General features: G+C 54.8%; 2 protein-coding genes across 2 annotated transcripts; both read right to left on the reverse strand.

Annotated features, from left to right (window-relative positions):
* Positions 1–3,321: 3,321 nt before the first annotated feature.
* Positions 3,322–8,239, reverse strand: NAA10 (N-alpha-acetyltransferase 10, NatA catalytic subunit). The gene is made up of 8 exons (XM_037056939.1): positions 8,016–8,239; positions 7,457–7,555; positions 7,044–7,102; positions 6,175–6,220; positions 5,973–6,088; positions 5,729–5,773; positions 4,342–4,426; positions 3,322–3,647 (listed from the first exon to the last, which is right to left on the reverse strand). Exons 1-8 carry the CDS (start codon positions 8,034–8,036, stop codon positions 3,411–3,413), a joined length of 708 nt encoding a protein of 235 aa, XP_036912834.1. The 5' UTR covers positions 8,037–8,239; the 3' UTR covers positions 3,322–3,410.
* A 203-nt stretch (positions 8,240–8,442) lies between these two features.
* RENBP (renin binding protein) lies at positions 8,443–16,535 on the reverse strand. The gene is made up of 11 exons (XM_037056938.1): positions 16,464–16,535; positions 16,023–16,132; positions 15,799–15,874; positions 15,503–15,578; positions 15,151–15,323; positions 14,430–14,654; positions 13,854–13,935; positions 13,307–13,482; positions 12,525–12,656; positions 8,687–8,774; positions 8,443–8,597 (listed from the first exon to the last, which is right to left on the reverse strand). Exons 2-11 carry the CDS (start codon positions 16,127–16,129, stop codon positions 8,476–8,478), a joined length of 1,257 nt encoding a protein of 418 aa, XP_036912833.1. The 5' UTR covers positions 16,130–16,132; positions 16,464–16,535; the 3' UTR covers positions 8,443–8,475.
* Between the last annotated feature and the right edge of the window lie 68 nt (positions 16,536–16,603).

Raw genomic sequence — 16,603 nt, forward strand, 5'->3', positions numbered from 1 at the left:
CTCAGGGCAACAGCTTTTCTCTAGCAAATGGGGAAGTCAGGATGCAGGTGGCAGGTGACAAGCCAGACTATTCAACTGTCTTCTGTTGGCTGGGAGGAAAATCCCTGGGGTCTAGATTGTGGGAGGAGGGACACACTTAGGCTTGTGCTTGGGGATGTAAGCCTGTATGTACTAGTGCAAAGGGTCCGAGGCTTTGTGCACACGGATGTCAAAGTCAGGCTCTGTGTACATGTGCACACACGTGACCTAGACCTGCAGCTCTTTGGGAGGGAGGGCGGGCTATGCAGGTACTTCCTGCCTTTCAACTACAAGCAATTCTCTTACCCAGAAGGTGAAAACATAACTCCTAAGCTTGCTGCAGCCCTCCCCACCCCCCAGAACCAAGGGCCTTCTCTAAGATGCTATGTGTCCACAGGGTCTGGGGATGGAAGACCTGGGAGCTGGCCAGTCCCCAGTAGGCCCTGGACCTAGATGGCCAGTAGTTGGTTTGAGATGTACCAACTGTTCAAATCCTTCAGCAAGGCAGGCGAGTGAGCCTCTTGCCTCTTACAAAAGCATGAAAAGATGCACCCACCCCAGAAAACTGCTCCTGGTCAGGAATCCACACCCCTCATCAGCTAATCCCATCACAGTTTGGCCCCTTTCTTTTCATCCAAACCTTGATTGGTCCCCAAAATTCTGTCACTCATTGAATGGAGCTTGGCACAGGGCTCAAGACCTGGAAACTGCTGATGAATTAATCTCAGCTCCCACTTTCATATGCTCTCCTCAGTGCTTTTCTGACTCCAGAAATGCAGACATGATGCCCGATTCAGCCACTGCTTTAAAACCTCAAGTAATTAGCCCTGGCTTTTAGGGCACTTGTTTGGCACTTAAGGTTTGCTCTATCCTTGGCTCCATTGTTCCCAAAGAATCCAAAATCCCATTATCATGCATTAGACAAGGACCGGATCCTAAGGACTTTGCTAAACCTGTTGACGAGTGCAGAGTGGAGTGTACTCTGGTCTCAGGGGTGACCACAGTGCTGACGGGGTCAGGTCTGCGGCGTGGATGACAGACCAGAGCGGGGAGGAGATCAATGAAGAGGGAGGCCGTTACAAGCATCCCACATTACAGCAACAAGAGATGAAATCATGAATTGGGCAGTGAGGCCCCTCCTATTTTCCTACAAACCGGCTTTCCAGAAGTTTAACAATGAGGTATAATGTTACGCACCTCAGTATATAGGTTCATGGGGGGAGGGGAGAAGGTCCCCAAGCCTACCCAAGAAGGGCGAAGGGGTAGGGGAGCCTTCTTTCCTTCCATCAGCCTTCCAGCTACAGCTTAGTTCTTTGGAACCAAAGCGGCCCCTCCCAGAGGCGAGGGAAGTGCTGGGCCCCAGTGGCCAGTCGGGCCTGCGGCTTTCCCTCCTTCACCCAGCAGTTCCCACCTCCACCCAGGAAACCCAACTGCCTGGGGGCGGCTAAGCCTCAGGGCCCGCCACGGACGTTGGGCACCAAGGGCAAAGGGCGGGCGGGGTTCTTGTGGGCTGGGCAGAGGGAGGAAGGCGGGATCCATAAAGGAACCAAGCCGCCACCCGCTCCCTCTCTCCCGCGCTGGGGCGCGGCCCAGTAACACACAATGACGCTCCGCTGGACCAATCAGAGCCTGGGAACGAAGCCGCCTAGGCTTGCAAAGCCGAAAGCACTGACACCAGGCACGGAGGGCGGGGCAAGTATCCTTCTGCCACCCCTTATAGCGGAGACCGTGACTTGAGCCAATCAGAATACAGCCATCGCCCCAGCCGGGGAGCAGGGAGGCATGCGCAGACTCAACTTTCAATCGCCACCATCCCCACCCCCTAGTTTCAGCTTCCCCGGCTGCCTGTTGGTCACGTGCCAAGCGCCAGCCAAAGAGAACCGAGCTCTAAGCCTAGTGGCGAAATATTCAGCCTGGCAGGGAAGTAATGTACCATCTGCAGTAGCAGGGACTTAAAGGACAGTGACAGCTCAAGAGTGCTGAGCTTTACTGGGAGGTGGGCAGTCCAGACAGCCTGCTCAGGGTCTAGGAGCAGCAAGTGATGGTGCTGCAGCCAGAGGAACGGGCACGGGAACAAATTTGGGGGTTATAGCAAAGCCATGAAAAACAGGGCTTATATTCTGCATGAAACAACATTATCCATTTGTCAAAATCCATAGAATGTACAGCCCTGGCTGGTGTGGCTCAGTGGATTGAGTGCCGGCCTGTAAACTGAATGGCCACTGGTTCCATTCCCAGTCAGGGCACATGCCTGGGTTGCCAGTGGGGTCCTGAGTTGGAGGTGTGCAAGAGGCAACCAATTGATGTTTCTCTCCCTCTTTCTCCCTCCTTCTCCCTCTCTCTAAAAATAAATAAATAAATAAACGAAATCTTTTTAAAAATCAACAGAATGTACCAACACAAAGAGGGAAATGTAAACCCTGGACTGTAGTTAATAATATATCAATATTGAGCCCTGGCTGGTGTAGCTCAGTGGATTGAGCGCGGGCCTGCGAACCAGATGATCGAGGTTCGATTCCCAGTCGGGGCACATGCCTGGGTTGCAGGCCAGTTTCCGGCAGGGGCCAGTTCCCTGCAGGGGATGCATGAGAAGCAACCATACATTGATGTTTCCTTGCTCTCTCCTTCCCTTCCCCTCTAAAGATAAATAAATAAAATATTTTAAAAAATAATAATAAGATATCAATATTGGCTGAATTGTAACAAATGCAACACAATGCTAAATGTTAACAGGGACAAACTGAGGGGGTACATGGGCACTCTGTACTATCAATCCATTCTGTAAACCTAAAACTACTGAAAGTCTATTAATTATGTTCAAATTAAGGCTTAGGTTAGGGAGTAGATTCAAAGAGTACTAATGTGGTCAAACACACAGGACTCATGGACCTTTTGGATGGCAGGGGAGGGATGAATCAAGGGCAATTGCCAGGACTTCCACAACTGGGTAGCTGGTTGGGCCATAACCCAGATAGGACATCCGTAGATAAGCCCAGTGATCAGTTGGACTTAGGCGTCTAGAGCCCAGCAAGGCAGTGACAGAGCAGGGCTCAGAAGGCAGAGCGTCTGCCCCCCTAGGTGGGTGTGGCATCCAGAACTCCAGGGTCTCCCTCCCTAGGGCCCAAAGATGCTAAAAGCCAACAGACTTGGGAGCTCCACCTCCAAAGCCCCGACAAAGTTCTTCCCTTCTACTTGGGCTTTCCAGGATGCCCTGTGCCAAAAGGCTGTGAGGTCCACCTCCACAGGGACACAGAGGGGCCTGAGGCACATCCCCCCAAATGTGCACACTCGCACACACAAACCCCCCAAAGCCACTGGGTGAAGTTTATTGTGAAACCTCGGATGAGGATGGGATGGGCAGGCCAGAGTAGGGAGGTGAGTGCTTGCAGGCTCTAGGAGGCCGAGTCGGAGGCCTCTGAGCTGTCCTTGACGTCGGTGCTCTCTGTGGTCTCACTGACCTCGCTGAGGTCCTTGCTGTCACCACCGCTGTCCTCTGCAGCCAGGCCCTTCTCCTCACGACAGGGCCCTCCTGAGCTTGGAAGCAAGTTGCCCTTGCTCTCCACCTTGTTCTCGACAGTGCCCAGCACTGTGTGCCTGCTCTTCTCCTTCAACTCCAGGTGCCGCCTCAGCTGCCATCAGGAGCCCAGGGAGAAGCAGGAGGAAGGAGATAGGGCCTAAGTCTCCAGATCATGTAGACCCTCTCAAGCAGCCCAGGGGACTCTGTGCCTGTCACTTACTGGGGGCGGAGGGCACAGTGAGAGGCAGCAGGGCCAGGGCAGGAAACAGAACTGCATTGGGTTGCATCCTGGCTCTGCCCTCTGGGCCCGTTTTCTCTCCTGTAAAGGGAGTCTGTTCATGACGCCCTCACACAGGCTGCTGTCGGACCTTGACTTTCACCTCAGCCCTGCTTTGTCTTACCCCTGAGCCTTGAGGCAGGCCGTGGCTGTCCCCAGGCCCCCACTGCTATCCTGGAGCCCTCACTCTCAGCACATCCAGGGGCCTCCTCCCTTGCCTCTCACATCACGCCTCAGGGCAGCACAAGCTTCTTCCTGAAAATGGAATCTTGGGCCGATGTAGCCTCCTTCAAAGCCTTGACAAGACCCAGCTTCCTCCCTGACAGCTGAGGAAACTGAGGTGACATGGGTCAGGACTACCAGCAATGTGGCCACAACAGCTGGCACCTGGTCCATCTCACCTCCAGCCGTCGCAGCCCTCCTACTGTCTCAGGGCCCCTGGGAGTTGCACCTTCCCTGCAGCAGGGCCTCCCCTACTTGCTTTGCTTTTCCTTATCTTCGGGGACTGTGGCCCTGGCCCCACTCTTACCTCATCGGCCATCTGGGTGAGATCCCGCTTCATTGCATATGCATCTTCCCCATCTGCATAGTACTTGGGCTCCACTTCACTGATCCTGTGGGCGGGGGTGGATAGAGGGATGACCCGAATCAGTGGTTAAATTCTACTCAGCCTTCTGGCATCATGTAGTGGGGCAGGATGTCATTTCCCCCTGAAGGACCCTTTTGTAGACAAGCCCCATTTCCAACATAGCCTCCCCTCTGCTCTCTCCAGCAGTGAGTAACACTCAGTGCCTTTATCCCTCTCTCCCCGCCCCACTGGGTCCTGCCAGGGTCCAGCATCCCTAATCTGGTTACCAAGATCTTTCTGTGATTTCTTGTGAGTTGAGGCCTGGAATTTAGCCATCCTCTTCCCTCCCTGACCTGCTCCCTGTCACTTACTGAGAGCGCACGGTCAGTTCCTATGGGGAACTAGCAACTGGGCCTAGCAACTGGGACTGGGGAGGAGGGGTGCTGCACCCTCTGCTCCTGACAGGCATTGCCAGGCAGTGTGGCCCCCGGCCCTAACAGCTCAGAAGGTATGCGTGCAGACTCGGGCACCTGCCATTGGAATAGAAGCTGGACTCGATAGCCTAGAAAGGCTGTGCCATACCTAAGCCCCTGGAATTGCTGACCATTGAAGGTATCAGCACCTGGGTCTAAGATCCCGCCTCAAATACCCTTCACAAACGTCCCTTCTTACCCCCCGACTAAATGCAGACTGAGTGCTGTCTCAGTGGGCCCTCTAGGGACAGCCCATCCCAGCCTCCTACTCGAGTAGCTTTTGCCATCATGCACTGGGTGTGTCAATTCCCTGCCAGGCTCTTTCTGTCCTGTACCGGGCGCACAGAGACTCCTGTGTCCTTGAGTGGACCCACCCTCATTCACCAGGAAGCCCAGGGCTCTAGCTCCCTCCACTCCTCGTGCAGAGGCTTCTGTAGCACCATGTTCTCCTTTCTTCTGGCTCCACTTAGGTGCTTCCAGGTGCCTGGCCACTCTGAGTCCTGTTCCTAGGCCTCTGCTCATGTCCTGAGCCCTCATCTCTCCTCCTGAACCTTCACTGGAAAGCCTGTGTGCTCTTCACCATGCTGCCCTTCACCTTCGCTCGGCCGGCATGAAGCAATTGCTCCTCCACCCAGCAAGACACATCACACATCCTTCGGCATCGCATGCCTTGAGCAGACGGCAGCAGGTAAGTGCCGTCACCACTGAGAGTGGAGGAGGCACCCTGACAACGTGTGTGGAGTCCAGGACCTGCTGCCCGTGTCAGCCTCCCCCCCCACCCACTGCCTGGAAGTCAGCTCGGCCCATCCCAGTCACGTGGATGAGCCAGACCTGGGACCACCCCCACTACATTAGAAAAATCTAGATCTACTTACTGAAAGTTGAGGGTGTTGGAATAGAGGTGCAGGGCGGCCCGGTTACTGCAGGGGAACAAGGCACTACTGAGCTGCACAGGCTCGGTCAGGCAGGGATAGCACGTCCAGGCCCTATCCCTCTTCCTAGCGCCCCCTCCCCACTAATCCCACTTCCAGATCTTCTCCAAAAGCCAGGGCACCCCAGGACCCACATCACGACGGTATCTCCTCCCTACTCCTCCCTTCCCTAGGCCCTGGCTTCCACCTCTTCCTGACATGCAGGGAAACATATTTGGCATTGAAGTTCTCGATCATGGCTCGGGAGGCCTGGTCCATCAGCTTCTGAGCCAGGCCAAGGCGTCGGTGGGAACGCTTCACAGCCTGGTGAAAGAAGGGCGGGTCCTCGAGAGCTGCCCCAACTAACTCCTACTTCCACCCCCATCAGAGCCTGCGTGGGCCCTACGTACCAGTGAGGTGATATGTCCATGGGGCACATCATCTGGGTCCTCTTCCCTAGAGCAAGAAGAAAGGAAAGAGTCTACCAAGGAGCCTGTGCGGATGTCGCCACTACCCTGCACCCCCACCCCGCACAGGTACACGGCAGGAGCACAGACTCCTCTGGCTGGCCCCAAAGTTCCCCCAGACCTGGGATGTGGGGAGAGCTGGGACACCCAAAACCCCTCACAGCAGCCAAAGACATGTAGTGTCAATAGAGTATAATGGAATATTGTCCAGTGATTTAAAAAAAAAAAGAGCTAGCAAGCCATGAAAAGACATGAAGTAACAAATTCACATTACTAAGTGAAAGAAGCCAATCTGAAAAGGCTATATAGTTTCTGGTTACAAGTAAATGACATTCTGGAAAAGGTAAAACTATGAGACAGTACAAAGATCATTAGTGGCCAGGAGGAGGAGGGTGGGGTGAACAGGCAAGTACATGCAGAGGATTTTGACTTTAGGACAGTGAAAGTACTCTGCATGGCATTCTAATAGTGGACATGTGTCATTAGATATTCGTGTAAATCCACAGGATGAAACTTAACGGGGACTATAGACTTTAACGATGTAGCAATACTGGTGCATGCACTGTAACAGATGTACCACAAGGCCTTAATAATAAAGGAAACTAGGGGGGGAGGGGATATATAAGAACTCTGTACTTTCCACTCAATTTTGCAGTGAACTTAAAACTGAACTAAAAAAGTCTGTAAATTTTTTTTTTTAAAAAAACTAACCCAGGCAGCATCCACCAGACAGACACGTGCAGTGGTCGTGTGCCACCCCCCTTCCCCACCCAGCTCCCACACCCGGCTTCTCTCCCTTCTTGATGACTCACATTTTGGCCAGGACATACCCCACAATCTTCCCATTCTCATCCTCAGCGATGTAGGAGAGCTGGGTGACAGGAAGGAAAAAGAAGTCAGAAAACAACTTCCTGTCCCAGGTGAGGAGCCCTTAGGGGACACCTCGGCCCACATCCCGCCCACCCCACAGCCCGCCCACCGTGTACATGACAGACAGAAGTCCGTCAAGTGGTGAGTTCAGTGACAGCTCCTGACCTCCAGGCCCAGTGGCTTGGTTTTCCCGCAGCACACTGCGCCCCTTTCTTTCCCAGGGAGAGGACAGACAGAGGTGCGAATCCTGTCCCTCCCCGGGTCCAGTTCTAAGCTACCCACCCTAGGTGAAAACACCCACTCCTCCCAAACTGACGCCTGTTGTCTACAGTCCCCAAATCCCCCAGCTGCCCACCTGGGGCCAGGAGAGGCCATGGTAAAAATAGTATTTCATCTGGTAGTTCTCTGGCAGGCACAGGAGGTTGCAGTGCTGCATGTTCATCAGGTCCTCTGGCTGCGGGGAGGAGGGCAGTGGAATGCAGTCAGGCCTGAAACTGCGGTGAGCAAGCAGGCCTCGGTCCTGTCAGAACCTTCTTGCTGTCTGTCTAGTCACTGACCACCCCCACCCCCCGCAGGGCTTGGCCGGTCAGTGACTGTCTTTACACAGGCCTGGCCCATAGGCGTTGTGCAAAAATCGTCTGTCCTTGGTATGAACGTGGGTGCCACGGGGGTCTCCCGGACACCACGCAACTGAACCCCCGACATCCCGCAAAGACGGGGTTCGCAGCCCCGGCCCCCTCTTCGGGTAGGTCAGGCCCCTTTTTCGGGTAGGTCCACCCCACGGACACGTTGGCCTTCATCTCCCCGCGCAAGACTGCCAGCCCGGGACGCGGCAGGCCCTTCGGGAGCATGCGCACGCGGCCACCCGACCCGCACCCACGCGGCGCGGACAGCCTTCCGCCCTGGTCCCTCACCCTCGCATTGCGGATGTTCATAACGGCGGCGGGGATCGCGGCTCCCAGCGGATCGTGAACGCGCAGTCAGCTGCCGCCGCGATCCAAAGTGACGCCGGGGCCGGGGCCGGGGCTGGGGCCGGGCTCGGGCTTGCGGGGGCGGGGGCGGGGGCGGAAGGGGAGGTGCGCTCCAAGACTGGCCACCGGCCGGAAGTGCTCGCTGCCGCACCCGCCCTCGCGGCCGCACGGCCAATGAGCCAGACGGGCGAAAGCAGGCGGTACCGTCAGTGGGCGGGGAGATGGGCGGTGCGGTGCACGGGGCGGGCTACATGCTCGCAGCAGTCACGGCTGTCGGCCGGCGAGTTACCGTCAGGGCGAGTAGGTGCCCTCCCGCAAGCGCGCGGCTACACCCAACCCCGGCGACCCCACAGACACATGCACGCACGCGGGCAGCGGAACAGCCTAAGCTTTATTCAGCGCTTCAGCAGGCGGGATCAGTGGACAGGGACCCGGCGCCGCGGTCAGGGACCGGAGCGAGGCGGCTCAGCAGAGCGCCCAGCATCTCCTCGCACATGGCTAGGCACCGTGGCACGTGGAAGCAGCCTGCGGAGAGAGGACAGATGGCGAGTTGGGAGGACTGGGGTCCGCCAAATTCCCGTAGCTCGTGGAGCCCTTCCCTGTCCCCCACTCACCTTTGAAAGGACCCCCCTTGATGGTGAGGGCAACCGTCCCCTCTCGGTTTAGGTAGCCAAACCATTCCCCGTACTCGGGATCTCGAAACTGGAATGACAATGAGACATTGACAGCCAGCATCTGCAGGAGCCGCCCATTTGCGACAGGCCTAGGGAAGGGCCTCTCACTGTCCCCACTGAACTGTGACCCGGGTCAGAGCTCAGGTTGACCCCAGGTAACCTGGGTCCAGAATCGGTGCTCTAAAAACACACCCATACCGCATCCCGGACAAGGATAAAAGCGAGGGGCTTTCCCCTTTCTCTTTTCTGCGGGGGTTTGAGAGCCTATAGCTAGATAACCCACTGAGGGAAAGGAGCACAGGCTGTTAGATTAAATACTGCAAGATGGACGGAAAAGAACCCTGCTTAGGAATGATAGAAACGTTATATATCTTGATTGTGCTTGTGATTACACAGATGTGTACAGTGCCAAGTCTTAGTGAACTGGGCACTCAAAATGGACACATTGTAGTATCTATAACCTGTACTTCAGTGCAATGATTTAAAGAAAGAAAAAAGAGAACCCTGATGGAAGTGCTGGTATGTCAGGTAACTTTGTAACAAGTTACTCCCTTGGAATCCCTGTTCCCTACTATCCAGGCCTTTCTTCCAGTAGTTGACACTGTGAATGTCCATCACTGAGATCTGATTCCTGCTCACCACAGGTCCCAAGTGCACCTCTCCCTCCCTCAGAGCCACCTGAAGCCTGCCTCCGCCCAGCAACTCTGTTGACCCTTCCGCATTCCTCCATTCTCTCCTGCTTGAATCCCATTGGCCACCTGTCCAGAGAGGCTTGTCAATTCCTTTCACACACCCCAGGATGGACCTCAGAGCCCTAGCCTCAGTCCTCTTTCCTTCCTGGATAGAGACTTCAGTGGAATTGAGCCCCTTCTAAGAAGGGTCACGGAGGAAGTCAATGACATTGAAATCCACTATCAAAGCATCTGCTCTGGCTGGTGTGGCTCAATGGATTGAGTGCTGGCGTGTGAACCAAAGGGTTGCTAGTCCAATTCCCAGTCAGGGCACATGCCTGGGTTGTGGGCTGAGTCCCCAGTGGGGGGGTACATGAGAGGCAGCCACACACTGATGATTCTTTCTCTTTCTCCCTCCCTTCCCCCTCTCTAGAAATAAATAAAACCTTTTTAAAGTATCTTATTATTAAATATTAATAGCCTATTTCATTGATTCTTTTAGAGACGGAGGAAGAGAGAGACAGAAACATCAATGCAAGAGAGAAGCATCAGCCCTGGCTGGTGTGGCTCAGTCGATTGAGTGCAGGCGTATAAACGAAAGGGTTGCCAGTTTGATTCCCAGTCAGGGCACGTGCCTGGGTTGAGGGTCAGGTCCCCAGTTGGGGGCACATGAGAGGCAACCACACACTGATGTTTCTCTCCCTCTCTTTCTCCTTCCCTTCTCCTCTCTCTAAAAATAAATAAAATCTTTTTTAAAAAGAGAGAGAGAGAGAAGCATCACTCAGTTGCCTTCCTCCATACATGTCCCAGACATGAAACCTAGGTGTGTGCCCTGACTGGGAATCAAACTGTTAACCTTTTGGTTATAGGACAATATTCCAACCAACTGAGACACATAGGCTAAGGCTCAAACTATCTTTTCAGGTTCTGCTACCTCAGTTGGTTACAAACAAGGATTTGGGTTCAATCCCCAGGCAGGGCACATAAAAGAATCAACGGATGAATACATAAATAAGTGAAACAATGAAGTAATGAAGCAATGTTTCTCTCTCCCTTCCTCTCTCTCTAAAACTCAATCAATAAAAAAATGGATCTCTTTAACTTGGGGGCCATGAGTTGCTGTCTTCTTTGTAGGGGATAAAAGTAATTCTGTATCTATTCATTCTATCTTTCTAGGGACATTGTGTCCTTACTCATTTTTTAACTACTTGATCTGACATGGAAAGATAACAAAGAATGTTTTCCTGTCCATTTTTCTGTGGGTGTCTTAAATTTTGGTTTTTGTAGTCTGTGTTGGTTAGTGTATAATGATTGACCTGTTGGTGATAACTTTTCTAATTGTTCAAATGCCATCTCTATCTCTTTAAAATGTATTCCTTAAATTTAACTTGAGGCAGTTAAAACTGGTGGCCTCTAACACTCGTTCTTTATGAATGCATTCAATATTAAGATACAGCATTGGGTCTCATGACTCCTGGGTTTGGAAGTAGTGATGAGCTTGTGCGATACTTGGAGATGCCTCTCTAAGTACAAAGTAACATGAACGTAAGCCGTGGCTGGTGTAGCTCAATGGATTGAGCGCCAGCCTGTGAGCCAAACAATGTAACATGAACGTATTTGAGATTTCTTGTTTCAAAAAACTTTTTAAGATTTTATCCATTTACCTTTAGAGAAGGGAAGGGAGGGAGAAAGAGAAGGAAACATCAATGTGTGGTTGCCTCTAGCATGCCCCCTACTGGGGGCCTGGGCTGCAACCCAGGCATGTACCCTGACTGGGAATTGAACCAGCAACCTTTTGTTTGGCTGGCTGATGCTCAATCCACTGAGCCACACCAGCCAGGCCCTATTTGGAATTATTATAGGTGAGAAATTTGTGTGCTGCTAATACTACTATGGTCAATGCCTCCATTCATAATGGGAATAAATGCTGGATTTCAGTTAGAGCTTAGTACAAATAAAGATGTAAGTTTTCTCTCGGGTTTTGAAGCCCATGGACTCCAGAATAAGACCTCCTGCTATAGTCTCTCTCATTCTTGGGTTTACCAGTGGACTACGGTGTGCCTTTAGAAGTTAAGCAGTAATCTTCATTCATTCTCCACCAGGCTCAGTGCCTGAGGTACCTCTCAACAGTAGCTGGTATAGCTCATCACTTTTTGGCCTCTGAAAAGCCTCAGCTTCCTTCCTACTTTCAAGCTGATTCTTGTCTCCTTTACTGGGCTTCCTATTCCCTCTTCTTCTGTACTTTCAGAAGTTTACTTTGTCTCCTGGCTTCCAATATCATCTATATTCTTTTTTTTTTTACAAAAGATTTTATTTATTTGTTTTTAGAGAGAGGGGAAGGGACAGAGAAAGAGAGGGAGAGAAACATCACTGTGTGTTTGCCTCTCGAGTGCCCCCAACCGGGGACCTGGCCTGCAACCCAGGCATGTGCCCTGACCAGGAATGGAACCAGTGACCCTTTGGTTCCCAGGCCAGCACTCAATCCACTGAGCCACACCAGCCAGGGCTCATCCGTACTCTTATGACACCCAAACAATCCTGGCCCAGACCTCTCCCACTTAACTGGACTTTGATGCATCTCTACACTGCAACTCCCACCCCAGGCCAGGCCCCATCTTCACTGGCCAGGAGCACAGCTATAGGCTCCCATCTCCCTGCCTTTGCCCCATACCCTGTAGCCTCCCCTCCTGAAGCCCCAGGACCCAGTAATGCCTAAATCAGGCAAGGTGACAGCTGTGTACAGGGCATCCCTGCCACTATTATTTCCTCCCACAGCCCCCCTGACCTTGCTTTATTTTCCACAGCTCTCATTGCCATCTATGTTTGCCTGTTCACTTGTGTATGGTCTGTCCCCCGACCCGCTACTGAAATATAAGCTTCAAGGGAGCAGGGACTGCTCTGTGGACTGAACAGAGGGCAGCAGGGGACCTCCAGGAACCCTCAGACCAGCTGAGGGACCACACCCAGTGAAACAGGAAGTAGGGGGTGTGGGAGGACCTTCCCCATCCCTGGCCCGCCTTCCCCCACAGCTCAGGAAAGCCTGCCTGTGTCTCTTCCACACCCTTGCTGAGCCCATGGAGGGCTGTGGACCAGGAAGCGGCACTTACCTGGCAGAAGGTGTACTCAGCCACCTGGTAGAAGAGATGCAGTAAGGCAGGGTCCCCACTGTCACTGTAGCCCATGAGGAAGGCAATCATGGCTTCGCTGTGCGGCCACCAGAGCTTCATGGCCCACTCCAGCTGAGAGCAGAGCAGAGGGAGGCATCTGAGAGCCCAGGGTCCCACCCTCCGCCACCCCTCTCAACAGTAAAGTCACCCCCCATTTTTCAGGCCCTGGCTCAGACTCCATCTGGCCCAAGCGCCTGGAGCTTAATCACAGGATGGGCATCTCTGGGAGTCTGAACGGCCCCTCGAATAGGTCTAGCTTCTGGACCCAGGGCACACCAAAGGGCAAGAATGGGCAGACTTTCCTTTAGCCCTGGACTCGAAACCTGTCTGTCTTGCTAGTCTGTCTAAAGCCCCTAGGACACTCAGTTCCTGCCAGTGGCAGAGTCAGCCACTCTGCGGATCTCAGCAGGACCAAGGCACAATCAGGGGAAATAGGCATAAGGGAGCAAATCCGCTACTCCTGCTGACACCTTAAAATCACCCAGAGAGCCTTTTCAAGACGAAGGGAGCAAGTGCCTCTGCAGGGGTGTTGTCTGCGCACAGGAGCTCAAGGACCACCGGTACAGAAGTCAAAAGCTTACCACTGAGGTCATGCTGGGCAAGTTTACCCTTCTGAGCCCAGGTCCCTCTCTGTGAAATGGGTGATGAGAGCAAGCTTTGAACCTCTCAAGACAGAGAGCTTTGAACAGGTTAGTATCACGTGGCCCTGAGCACATTCCTACCTGGGTAGGGCACAGGCCATCCACATCCTGGAAGTAGAAGAGGCCTCCATGGTCAGGGTCCCATCCAGAGCGGAAAGGCAACAATAGGAACTTGTCAATAACATGGTCTCGAAGTTCAGAGTCACCTTTCCTGATGGCATGACGGAGCAGGAACCATCCAGCTTCCAGTGCGTGGCCTAGTGAAGGCTCAGGGTAAGGCAGCCTGCGGGTTCGTTCTCCCCACGGCTGGGAGGCTCGAGCCCCCTCGCTGACCACCGTGCTTTCCCTTCCCAGGTCCCAAACGTCGGGAGCTGCTCCAAGCTCCCTGGCCCACATGAGACCCTCCCATATAGTAAGCTTGTCCTCCCCTGCAATCCATCCTGGACTACATCTCCTGCTGCTGATGCCCCAGCTTGGGAGGCCTGACACCCCTTCCTTGTCTGGTCCTTGGCTGGGAGAGGATGAAGGGAGGAAGGCAGTCCCCAGGTACTCCCCCATCTGAAGCCTAGAGACCAAAGCTGAGCACTTCCCTCCTCCAGGGTGGCACGCAGCCCACCCTGCCCCTCACCTGGGTTCTGGTGTCGCCCCAGGCAACCAGAAAGTTCCTCGCCATCCTCTGACACATTCTCCAGCACAGCCTGCCCATCCCTCTGCCAGGAGAGGAGCAGGAGAAAGTGATTCTGCCTTCAGTCCCCCCACCGTCCAACTATAAAGACCCACCCTCCCTCCCTCCCTCCCTCCATAAGCTGCAAGCTTGGGCAGGCTGGCTCAGAGGGGCATTTGAGGAAGGGCTAACTCACTGCCAAGAGCCTGGATGGGGCCCCCCAAGGTGACAATGGTGAGACATCAAAGGCACCAAGATTGGGTGGGTTGAGCTGCCCACAGAAGCTTGGAAGGACTTGGGTCTGGCTGGGTTTCCTGCTCTCTGATGTGCTGAGGCTCTGGCACCCTTCCTCTTGCCCTTGGCCCCACCCAGCTCCCTGCACTCTCCACCTTCCCGAGGGTCCTGGGCTGAGCCTCCCCATCTTAAAGGGACCACCAGGGTCCAAGTTGGTGTGGGAGGAGCTGCCTTGGGGGGTGGGGGTGCCCTGCTCTCCAGCACCCAGGCCCCATCTGGCAGCTGGCATCAGCCTCCTGCCCCCACCTGGACATGCTGCAGAATCCTCTGGGCGCACCAGTCCCCCAGCTCCGCATACTTGCCCGCCAGCTGGTCATCCTCCTCCCCAAGCTGCTCCACCAGGTTGAGCAGCATCATGGGCACTGCCATGGACTCTGAGGCTGGGGTCCCTGGGAGCCAGGGCCGGCCCAGCCCCGATGGGTCTTTCCGTACCCAGTGTACGATCTGATCCATCATCTCCACCGCTTCCCTCTGGGTGGGGTCAAGGTGAGGGGAGACCCAGGCTGAGTGGGGGTGAGGTGAGGGGAGGCCCAGGCTGAGGCTGCCTCAGGGGCTCCCAGTCAGGGGGTGCAAGCCACTCCCAGGCAATGAGGTTGGATCTGAAAGCACAAGGGACACCAGGGAAGAGGGAGAGACCCCCACCCAGGTGGGGGCTGGCCATGGATTGGCCCCTCTGTACCCAGGGCCCCTGTGAAGTTGCAGGGAAGGGGGAGGAATTCAGAAGTGAAGGAGACTTCTGCGGGGATACCCTTAGATGCACAGTGTCAATACAGTGCGATACGGGGGGTGTTGCCAGCAGCCCTGGAGCCGTGGGGGGGCCAGGGGAAGGACTGACATTGACGACAGACCCAGCCTGCAGACAGGGCCCCGGGGAAAGGTTTGCACACAGAGCGGGACTGCATCAGGTGTCTATGCCCAGCATGGGCGACAGCACAGAGATCCTCAGGGCAGCCTCCATCCCACGCACCTGGTAATGTGCTTCCCCTGTCACGCGCCACAGCTCGTTCATGGCCATGGTGTAGAAACACTCGCTAAAGATGGTTCGCTGCACCTTGACCGGGCGGCCATCCCGTGTCAGGACAAAGGCACACTTCTTCCCAGGAGGTGCCACTCGGGCATAACGCAGCAAAAATTCGCCACCTGGTGGTTGGAAAATTAACATGCTAGAATTCAGGTGAGGACACTCTCACCTCTTCTTCCCACCTGTGAGCGTCCCCAGGCTCTTTGCTGTTTCTAGACCCCTCTAAAAAGTAGGCACACATGAGCTATTGTGTAAACTTGGAGTGGCCTTTGGAGAGGTAGGGGCAGGGAGAGGGCACCTGCTTTAGCTGAATCCAGAAGTTCAGGGCAGCGGAAGCGCTCAAACTTGCGGTATAGGTGACAATACATCCACACCTGTGAAGGAGCAGAGGGAACGTGGCTTAAGCGAGGGGCAGCAGGGGCCTCAGGGCTGGGGTGAGGGGGAGCTCTAGGTGCCCTTTTCAGGGCAGGAATAGTGTCGAGGTGACAGACTTTGTCTTGTGTGTGTGCACGTGTGGACCAAAGCAGGGCAGACCAAGCTGACTTTGTCTTCCACCCCTGGGAAAGCTGCAGGCAAGCCTGGGCACATCCCTACCTGCCTCCCCTGCAGCCAGACATACTTGAGGTCGTCATACGCATGCCCATCGCGGCCAAGGCACGTGAAGAAGCCCCTGTAGGACACAGCGTTAGCAAAGGGAAGGGGCCCTGCACCCCCAACAGCCTTCTGGGCCCAGCAGATTTGAGACGACTGAGAGTGAGGTGGGGGCTCAGGTGAGGCAAAGACCCTGCTGAGGGCACGGGAAGGTGGGCGAGGCGCACCCATACTCCTGGTCGTGGGAGTGCTCCATCCAGAAAGCCACCACACGGTCAAGCTCCTGCCCCACACGCTCCTTCCAGGTCTGCAGAGTCTCCCGCTCCTTCTCCATTTCCTGGGGAACTTGGGACTTGGAGGTGCAGCTCCCCCACAGACCTTCCATCTTTCTGGATCTCAGCCTCCTGAATGGGCGCCTCTGTGCCCCAGGTCACCCCAGGCTTGAGTGGGCACCAGGGCTGCCTGACCTGTCTCCCCTTGGCCCTCAGGCTCGGGGATCCAGCCCTTGATTTTCCCCCAACTCATGTACAGCGCTGCCCTCTGGCCTGGGACCAGCCCCAGGACTGACCCCACCAAACCGGGGATACTTCAGAACAAAACCTTATTCCCCACGGGCTCCACCACTGACCCGACACACTGAGGGTCCCCCCGCCCCCGTTCATCCCTACCTCTCCTCCAGGAAGCCAGACCGAGATGGTCACGATCCCGTGACTGTCACTCAGCTGACCCAGCTTCGCCCCACCCACCCCCTCCTTAGGGGTTCCGGGGGCCTGGGGGCGGGCCGCGATGGGGGCGGGGCTTGGTAACT

Source organism: Sturnira hondurensis, unplaced genomic scaffold (genome assembly GCF_014824575.4).
Source record: "Sturnira hondurensis isolate 20B ecotype Veracruz unplaced genomic scaffold, ASM1482457v3 Scaffold0009229, whole genome shotgun sequence".
Taxonomy (NCBI): domain Eukaryota; kingdom Metazoa; phylum Chordata; class Mammalia; order Chiroptera; family Phyllostomidae; genus Sturnira; species Sturnira hondurensis.